Source organism: Epinephelus moara, chromosome 15, assembly GCF_006386435.1.
Source record: "Epinephelus moara isolate mb chromosome 15, YSFRI_EMoa_1.0, whole genome shotgun sequence".
Taxonomy (NCBI): domain Eukaryota; kingdom Metazoa; phylum Chordata; class Actinopteri; order Perciformes; family Serranidae; genus Epinephelus; species Epinephelus moara.
Window position 1 is genome coordinate 1,113,930 of NC_065520.1, and position 10,449 is coordinate 1,124,378.

Here is a 10,449-nt window from a genome sequence, read left to right on the forward strand (position 1 = left end):
ACTGCACAGTAGAACAGTGCACCACCACTCCAGAGTCTGCTAAATCTTCCTGCGGGTCTTTTGCAGTCAAATGCAGGTTTTGATTTGCCTTTCAAACAATCCTACAAGCAGCTCTCTCGGAAAGTCTTCTTGGTCTGTCAGACCTCAACTTGATCTCCACAGTTCCTGTTAACCGCCATTTCTCAATTGCATTACAAACTGAGGAAACGGCTTCTTTAGAACACTTTGCTATCTTCTTATATTCTCCTGCTTTGTGGGCATCAGTTATTTCAGTTTTCAGAGTGCTAGGCAGCTGTTTAGAGGAGCCCATGGCTGCTGATTGTTGGGACAAGGTTTCAGGTTTCAGATTATTTATACAGCTTTGAGATTTGCATCACCTGGCCTTTCCTAACGATGACTGTGAACAAGCCAGAGCCCTAACAAGCTAATAAGGTCTGAGACCCTGTTAAAAGTTGTCTGAGAGCTCAAATGTCTCGAGGTGCCCAAACTTGCATGGTGCTCCTTTTCTTTTTCGACTTTAAAACCGTTGAAAAGCATGTTTCATATTTAACTTCAAATCAGTTCATCCTCTACTTACTTAAACATTCATAGTAAAAGAAATTTTGACCGGGGTGCCCAAACTTTTGCATGCCATTGTAGTTTCATCGCTTTATCTTAAGACAGCCTTTTTCCACCGGGGAATTGAAGCCATTATATCAAAACTACCAGACTCCACTGACAAAAACAATCATTTTACACAGCAAAACACTTCATTTCTGCACTTCTGTGGCCTCGATTGGTTAGCTTATAAGGTATTACAGAGCAGATCATCTACTATAGCATACACTTACACTGATATTGATTTTTAAGGTGGCTTGAATATGTTTTGCTGCATCCCGATCCACAGCAGTACATTTCTTAGTTTCTATGCCAGTAGGTTTGGTTTGTCAAAGGAACAAGTACATAAAATAAGCACAGTGGAAACATCAAATAGATGGGTGAGGTTTAACTCAATCTCTTTGAATGATACTGAAATTGACAACAAAAGTAAGAACTTTGCTGATGCCTGCAAGCGAGTTCAGACAGTCAACTCGAGCTGCACTGATTCATACACGCACATCATATGTCACTCTCTATATGTCAGTTACAAAACATACCCTCCCAATATGGTGGTCTGCTTAACCTGTTAAATCTTCCCAGCTCTCCCTTTGCCTTGTCAGTGCTGTTGCTGCCCTGCATCAGTACTGCTGCTCACTCTTTCATGTAAACATATCTGCAGGGAGCGATGAGGCGAGAGTCTAGACACCAATCTCTACTGTGTTCTGCTGTTGAAATAGACGTTTAAAACATGAGTTGGCTGACTGAACTCTGCCATTGTAATCGATAGCCAGTTGTTTACCCACAAGTTATTGTTGTTGTTAACATAGTGACTTGGTCTGTACTGCTAAATGGTGCACTAAAATATGTTTCTGAAGACATTTTAGATGAGAAATGGGCAGTACAGTAACAGAATCTTGATTCATGTTTGATAAGCGCTGCCTAGTTTTACAGTTTGATCTGGGTTTGAGATAGAGAGATGATGTTGATGATGAGATGATGAGATGATGGGAGATGAGCAGACTGTTATGATAGAAAACTGGTTAAAAATTGTCAAAGTATACCTTTGATGTTACATGGCCACAAATAGATGCATTATCTCGTCACTATATGCATCTTGCAAACAACTGTGTTTCTTTTTCTCGCTTCAAAAACAAATGCACACGCTGGTCAGATCAAAATGTTTCCAGGCGGTCATGTGCATTGTCCACAGGGCCGCCAAAATCAACACAAAATGAAACTTGCTTGGATTTGCTTTAATAAAATGTAAAGTATTCCTGAAGGGCAGGCTGCTGCCTCTGACTTAAATGATGACATCACTTCAGCTGAACATCATCACTGATCTTAAACTCCAGCGTCCACTGTCTGTCAAACATTTCAGCGTTCGCTCCTTCATTTCCCAGGTCACTAAGTCTTGCGTGTCCATCCCAGACTACGGAATTAAAATGCGTGCATCACAACAAAAGACACGGCTTAGGCGTAAACAACAATCACAACCCAATTTAGTTTTCCTTTTGATGTCACCCCTCCAAGCGTCTCCCAGCCTCCCAGCTGCATTTCCTGTCAGCGAGAGGTTTTGCGCCTCGTCCTCTGTGTGCATCTTGGAGTAATGGACTACCTGTCAGCAGTCAGTCAGTATAATGACATTCAGTGCTGCAGCCCGTCCTGCACTGTCCGTTCCAAAGATGAGGCCTCTCTTCATTTCCTCTTTGGCTCGCCAGAGTTATTATTACTTGGCTTTGGTGTTTCCTCCGTCGACTTTCAATTATCCTCCTCTCGCTTTTTTCCTACAGTACAGTGAGGCTGGGGCCCGGGCCTCAATACGCTACACTGTATTACTGCGTTTGTGTGTGTTTGCGTCTGAGTCTGGAAATCTGCACATTTGAAATCCCTGAAATAATAAGATTGTTTTTATTTTCCATTCATAATACAGTCTGAGACCATATGGAGAAGTCTCTAGATATATTTAGAGGTATGCATTATTCTAAGCTCTGTGCTTCTAAGCCTTTGAATTCAATTTACACAGCAGCTTATGAGGTTAAAAAACAGTTTCAGATTGAGGGCATTATGATCCATATTGGATGAACAGGTAAAAATAAGAATGTGTTTTCATACCTATTCTTCTTACTTCAGGGTTAAAATAGCATTTGGGTGGATTAAAAATAAATTGCAACTGATGCCACTGTAAGCTGTAACCCCATTTTACTTGGTTTTCTTTTATTCCAAGCCGCAATCATTTTATTTTGAAGAATATCTCTCATGCATACTCTTATCCAGCCCTTTTTATACATTCATATAAGCTCACCTGGGAGCTGGCCGGTACAACCGCCACTGGCCATTGAAGCAGCTTGTGGTTAAGTGCCTTGCTGAAGGACATACAGACTGTAGTTGTTAAGAGAGGAGAGCATTACTAATTCATTTTGCCTATCTGAGCTGGTCTGCAGGTTCAAAACACTTATCTCCCAGCCACAACACAAGCCTGCATCTTTGACCTATAGATTATCAACCCTCTGTTTCCACTGGATCGAGCTGAGAATTATTTTCTAACCTCTGTCTTCTGTCTGAAAACAGCCCAGACACCAGAGGAAAATGTTGGCATTGTACATTTCTGCAAACCACGGATATGCTACATTTGTACATTTCATATGTATTATATTGTTTCAAAAGTATGTATTTCTGATAACATGTATATAAGCTGAGTTTCTCGTCAGGAGGTGGAGGGGATGGTGGATGCAGACAACTGTTCGAGACAAAGAAACAGCAAAACCTGTTGTGTTTTAGGGTGCTTTCAGACCTGACCAAGACTTTCTTGAAGAGGTGGTCTAGGTCCGGTTACAAATGAATTCTGGTGCGGTTCGTTTGTGGTGAGAACGTGTTTTGACCTGGATGTGAAGCAACTGCAGTCGCATTACACATTGTTTGAGTTAAACATGAGCATGTTACAGTCCTGGAGGATTATTAATGTGCACCTCCTCCTGTACTGCCTTAATATGCACATTCAGCACATCCAATGCATCAAAACATTGTTTTCTAGTTGGAGCCGCGCCTCGTTTTCAAACTGTATGGTTTGACTAAAATGAACAATGACAGCAATATAGTCCACGATGAGCAGCGCTAAAATCAACCTGGGTAGTTGTCCCTCCATTGTGACATTAGAAAGTGTCACAAAATATCTTGCAAGTGTACTCTTCTTCAGTGTCTTGATTTTTCCCGCATGGCATTTGATATGGTCCGCTTGTAGATGCTGCCGTGAGAATACAAACCAACTCTAGGAAATTATGCAACTTTGTAGCAAAATCAGTCCCTGATTCAGACCAAAGCAAGACAACTCTAGGCCTTAAAGCACCCTTAGAGACACTGGGAGCATTTCCAGCCATGATAGTGCCACCAAAACTGGGCATTTGAAAATGGAACATGATCTTTTCCTAACCATGCCCAAGTGACCAACTCAACTTATCCTCTACATAATAATGTACAAGTGTTACGTATCCAAGGTTTGCAGAAATGTACAATGCCATCATTTATTCTGATGATTGGGTTGCTTAAAAGGAAAGTTTGTTTTCTTGTGTACTTTATTTTTCTTTTTTACAAATGAGTTCATGGACAGCAACATCATGATTCATTGTTGAATTTGTTCAACAAACAACAAAACTTGTTTCGTCTTAGTGGCCCATAGCTGTTTTCCAGCAGCATTTTAGCCAGCGTTCTGGTGCTGTTCTTTATCGAGAATAGCACCACAAAAAGTGTTCTTATAATTGAGATATTGCTGCATTCCCATCTGGGATTGTGCCACCAAAAGCTGGTATGTCAAGTCAAAACATGATATTTTCCTAACCACAGTCACCATATATATAATGTTTTGCTGGTTTACAGAAACATATAATGCCAACTTATTTTGGCAATTGGGTTATGAATTCAATATTCACTCTTCTTTTAGCTCTGTTTTGGCCAACTCCTGTGAAAACTCAGCCCTCCATTATATTTGCCAACTTCTCGCTAACATTGTCTTTCTGCCATTTGGTGCTATTTCGCTAAAAAGGAGCTGCCAACATTGTTGATGAAAGCGGAGAGACTAAACAAAGATATTAAAGTGTAGGGTGTAAAATCAAAACAATTTCTTAAAAGATGTCCAAACAGGCAGCTGAGGTGAACTGTAGAATTGGGTGATAATGTCTGTTGATGTGAATCTACAAGTGACCCCTAACACATTTGACATGGTCATTTGTGTTCTTCTTTGTTTCATGTTATTCATTCATGTTTATTCTGCTTCCTGTTTTATTTTATAAATTTTCTCCTCATGTGTCATGTCTGGTTTTACTTCCTGTCTCTGTCTGTTTTCTATTACACCTGTCTTCATCAGTCTCGTTAGTCCTTCCCTGTTCCCAGAGTCTTCCCCTCACACCTGTTCTGTATTAGTGTTGTTTGCTCCACCCTAGTGTTCCCCACCACACCCTTGTTGTTAGCCAATCCCCATTACCCTCGTTTTGCCCGTGTCTTGTTTTCTGTTTGGATTTTTTACCTGAGGTCATCGTATTATCCCGGTTGGTTAACACCTTTTTATCACTTTTATCAAACGTCTTTATACTGCCTGGCTCAAATCTGACCTGGATTGGGTTAAATCTGTAGGAGGAGTTTGTCAAAGTACAGAACTTGTAAATGGCAAAAAAAGAAGTGAATTTAATATGGCTGAATTCCTGTTGAGTTTTGAGTATATCTTTGAGAGGCTTTTTTTTGTTTGTTTTTTCCACACCCAAGTCCGAGACCCATATCAGATGTAAATTTTTACCACCTCTGTTATGTGTGCTAAGTGTCATGAGTTTTGGAGCATCCCTAGTCCCTCAAAAATGTGATTAATTTGACAGAATAATAATAATTTCTTGCATTTCAATAGGGGCCTCACACCAGTCAATGCGCAGGCCATAATAAAATTAGTAACTTTGATTATTTGTGACCACACATACATCCCTTTTGGAGTTAAAAGGTGTATTTCCCTTTGTTTTTGGCTGTTTTTGCTGATCCCATAGACATCCAGTCATTAAGCTAATCTCCTACTTTTAGCCTGCATGCAGATGGCATGAAAAAGCACCCATGAGTTCATCTAAATCTGTGTAAGAATGGGAAAAAAGTCAAATACCCCCAAAAGTGCCGATCCCTTTAACCTTATAGATTACACGGCTGGTTAAGCTGCAGTAAATAAACAAGCGGGGGAGGCTGCAAACCTGCTTCACACCATTATGCTTCTGCTATGAAGCTTAAATATAGACATGGATCAATTTAGCTGTAGCTTTTTTTCTGACTAATTTCCCAACAGAGTCCAATAAGAAAAGACATTAAGTCAGCACAGTATTCCACACCACACCGGAGTCATTTAGTGAGCGCTGCAGTCCATAACAGAACGTACACAACAACACAAGCGAGCTCCGACGAGACTCAAACATCGACTGAGAATATGAAGATATTCTTTTTTTGCATGGCAGAGTTTAAGAAGTCATAGCGTGCGAAGAGTTTTGATGACATACTACAAATGATTCACTGAACTATAGATATTTCAATTATATTATGATATCCAAAACAAAGCTTTTATCACACTTGAAGAGGTTTCTATAAAAAGTGCTGTCATGTTTTCAACTGTTTATGTGCTATAGATAGAAATAGCTTCAAAGTCAAGCTGTCTGCATTTAGCCTCTCTTTTATGGGATCAGTTGACACCCAAAGTGCTAAGATCATACATCTGTAACATCAAACGTGCTGCAGTGTGAATCTCGCAGAGGTCGTTGTGAGGTGTGAGCCGGTTGCCATATTTTCCCTCCCATTGCTTATCCGCAGTGTGTGCTTCTTCCTTTTGTTTGTGCAGGAAAGGGCAGCTGCTGGAGCCATCGGAGCAGTATATTTTCAACAGGCTGGAAGGCGGGCGTAGCATGTTAACCATCCGCAACATTCGGCAGGGTGATGGGGGCACCTACACCTGCAAGGCCACTAACAAGGCAGGATCTCAAGAAAGGGAGATCTTCCTGAAAGTGTTTGGTAAGTGTTGACTTACTTGGCTGCTTTCGGACTGAGTCCCCTACTGTAGCCTATATAAAGGACATTGAACAAATATATAAACACTTGAGTTGAACACAAGTTGAAATAAAAGATTTAAGACTTTTTCCGTGCACAGAAAAGGCTTATTTCCCAGATTTTGTTCACAAATTCTTATAACTCTTGTGAGTGTGCATTTCTCCAACATAATCCGTAATCCATCCACCTGACAGGTGTGGCATATCAAAATACTGCATGTTTTAAGGGAGCATGCTATTTGCATGCTGACTACAGGAATGTCCATCGGAGCTGTTGAATGTCTATTTCACAACCAATAGCCATCTTTACCATCATTTCCGAGACTTTGGCAGTACATCCAACCAGCTTCACAACCACAGACCAAGTGTATCCAGACCAGCTCAGGTCCTCCACATCCAGTGTTTTCACCTGCAAGATAGTTCAAGACCAGCCGCCCAGACAGCTGATGCAACAGCTGATTTGCAGAACTGAAGAATTTTTGCCCAGGCTATCTCAAGCTGCTGAAGAAGCTGGATGTGGAGGTCCTGGGCTGGTCTGGATAGACTTGGTCTGTGGTTGTGAAGCTAGATGGATGAACTGCCAAAGTCTCAGAAATGACACTGGATTATGGATTATGTTGGCAAAGTGCTCACTAACACACATTTAAACAAATTTATGAACAAAATTTGAGTGAGATAAGTCTTTTGTGCACAATAAATGTATTCAATATTTTATTTCAACTCGTGGAAAATGGGTGCAAAAACGAAAGTGTTGCATTTTTATTTTTGTTTTGTGTGTATCTGAATACATGATGTTAAACCTTTTTCTTTTGATCACAGAAGCAGAACAATTCTGACATTTGTGACATCATATTCATGATTTAACCTCAGTGTTGTATTTGAGGAAGGCTATACTGCAAAAAAAAAATAAGAAAAAGAAAACATACGAGTGATAGCAACTTTTGTATAATATCACAAACAAATTGGTTAAGTCAAGTGTTGTCAGTTTCCCAATTTTGCAACCCAGTCTCACTCTGAAGTCCGTTGCTTGGGCAGTGACTTACAGTGTCACACACCGCCAAAAAAAGTCTTTTCACGTTGGCATGATACGCACCCAGCTAGCGAAATGCAGTGGGGCAAGAATGAAAGTTAAAGCAGCGGACGTCTGAGTTGGGCGAGCAGGAGAAGTGGTGGATGGGTCTTACAACCACTGACTTTCACCTTTCATCTGTTTGCTTCCTCTAAGATTGCAAAGCCAAACCTCGTTCTTTTTTCCTAAACCCAACCCAACCAACCTGCGTGTTGGCTAAACGCAACCACGTGCATTTGTTGAAGGGAAAAAAAACATCAATTTGTTGTACTGACGTGAGGCGTTTATTTTGAGACTGTATATAAACCGTGCATTTCCTGTGAACATGTAAGTGTATTTTGACAGTAGACAAGGCATGTAACAGGCAAAGCTTGTTACATGCACCCAGGGTACCTTGCACGTTGTAGCATGGAAAGTCCATGAACAAATGTAGCTATGTGACGAGGTCGGAGTGTGTTGAATTTTAAGCTGAATTAATGGTTAATGCAAATGGTTTGGATATTGATTCAGTCGGTGTGACTGCACAGTAGATACCTGCAATGTAGGTTTAGATTTCAGTGAATACAGTGTCGGATTTCATCTACTGATAGAATGGTGCGACCAGGGATGGACAATGTACTACAGCAGCTACAAGCATAGGCTATGTGCTATGGCATAACCCCTGAATGGAAAACTATTCCCCTTAAGACAGTTGACTTAACTTACTCTGGTAGTGTTTAGCCATGAAAAAAATTTCGGAAATACATTTTTTAAAAAGGCATCTCTTTCCGAAAATAAGTCCCCTCTTACTGTTTAAATCCAAAGACCACTGTTAACTAATACAGGTACTATTTCTTTGATACAAAAAAGTACCAAATTACATTCACCTGCACTGTACTGGCACTAGAGCACAAAAAAACCCAGAGATATCTCAGAATCTAGACAGAGAAAACCAACACTATCTGCATGTATAGGGACCTCTTAGATGAGTTAGTTGATCTGTCCCTTTAATATGGAACCTGAAATGCCACAACAAAATACTTTAAAATCCTATCATTTAGAAAGTTTGTTTTCATTCAACATTATCTGTCATCTTGTGCTCTTCCAAAGCTTTTAAGCATAATAGCATTGCCCATGACAGTGAACAGTGTTTTATGGTGATCCATAAAGCTTTATTGTAAGGACCTCCACAAATTCCATTTCATAAAAACTGTTTTTTAAAAGCACAAATGTCACCAATGGCCCTCAGCCCACGACAATAACAACTGCATCAATATGATATATCTCTGCTGAAAGGAAATATTTCATTTATTGCTTCATATTTCATTTACTGCACTCCTAATAAAAAATTTCAATTTATATTTTCATAAACCTGCTGGCTATTTCCTCACAGATCACTCTGATAGTGCATATCCGGCTCATGAAAATGTATGGAGATTTGTGCTCGAGTCATCAACATCCTTTCAAGATGTGAGAAGCGCTTGTTCTTCAAAATGCACATTTAAATGAAGAAGTTAAGGGGGAGGGAGGAGTTGAAATGCAGTTGTAAGTTAGTTTTATTACCCCTGACAGCACAGGCGGGAGGAGAACAGGGCATTTAAGTTAGGACAAGGTGTGTGCGCAGGTGTGTACGTGTTCCTCACTCAGTACTTTATATTTAATGTCTGACATGTTTCTGCCAGCTTTTTTGTTTTTATGTTAACTTAAAAATGAAATATCAGCCTTAACTTCCCTCCATGATGGATATACTGCAGTTAAGATCATATTTCACACGACCCAACAAAGATGATGAGACATGACATTTTGTACGGAAGCCCTAAATGGACATGGTTTCAAACATTTTATTTCTTCCATTTCCCTGTAATACCTGTAATTGCTTTGTCAAGGGAATGGGATAATTTACTGAAGATAACGAGCTTTGTTTTCCTGAGATAACTAGATATCAAAGCCTAGGCTATACACTCACTGGCCACTTTATTAGGTACACCTTGCTAGTACCGGGTTGGACCCCTTTTGCCTTCAGAACTACCTTAATTCTCCATGGTACAGATTCAACAAGGTGCTAGAAACATTCCTCAGAGACATCGGTCCATATTGACATGATAGCATCACACAGTTGCTGCAGATTCATCAGCTGGACATCCATGATGCAAATCTCCCATTCCAGCACATCCCAAAGGTGCTCTATTGATTGAGATCTGGTGACTGTGGAGGCCATTGGAGTACAGTGAACTCATTGTCATGTTCAAGAAACCAGTTTGAGATGATCTGAGCTTTGTGCCATGGCGCGTTACCCTGCTGGAAGTAGCCATCAGAAGCAGACAACGTTTTTTCAATCTTCTATTGTCCAATTTTGGCAAGGTTGTGTGAACTGTAACCATAGTTTCCTGTTGTTAGCTGACAGGAGTGGCACCTGGTGTGGTCTTCTGCTGCTGTAGCCCATCTGCTTCAAAGTTGGACCTGTTGTTGGTTCAGAGATGGTCTTCTGCAGACCTTGGTTGTAACCAGTGGTTATTTGAGTTACTGTTGCCTTTCTATCATCTTGAACCAGTCTGGCCATTCTCCTCTGACCTCTGGCATCAACAAGGCATTTTCACCCAGAGAACTGCTGCTCACTGGATATTCTCTCTTTTTGGGACCATCCTCTGTAAACCCTAGAGATGGATGTGTGTGAAAATCCCAGTAGATCAGCAGTTTCTGAAAGCCTGTCTGGCACCAACAACCATGCCTAGTTCAAAGTCACTTAAATCACCTTTCTTCCCCATT

At 40.5% G+C, this 10,449-nt stretch overlaps 1 protein-coding gene across 1 annotated transcript in view; it reads left to right on the forward strand.

Annotated features, from left to right (window-relative positions):
• The window catches only part of LOC126401818 (neural cell adhesion molecule 2-like), a 532,851-nt gene that overhangs the window by 415,512 nt on the left and 106,890 nt on the right, over positions 1-10,449 (forward strand). The window contains exon 7 of the mRNA XM_050063330.1: positions 6,431-6,600. Coding sequence (XP_049919287.1) covers positions 6,431-6,600 — 170 coding nt within the window. The remainder of the gene's footprint in view (positions 1-6,430; positions 6,601-10,449) is intronic.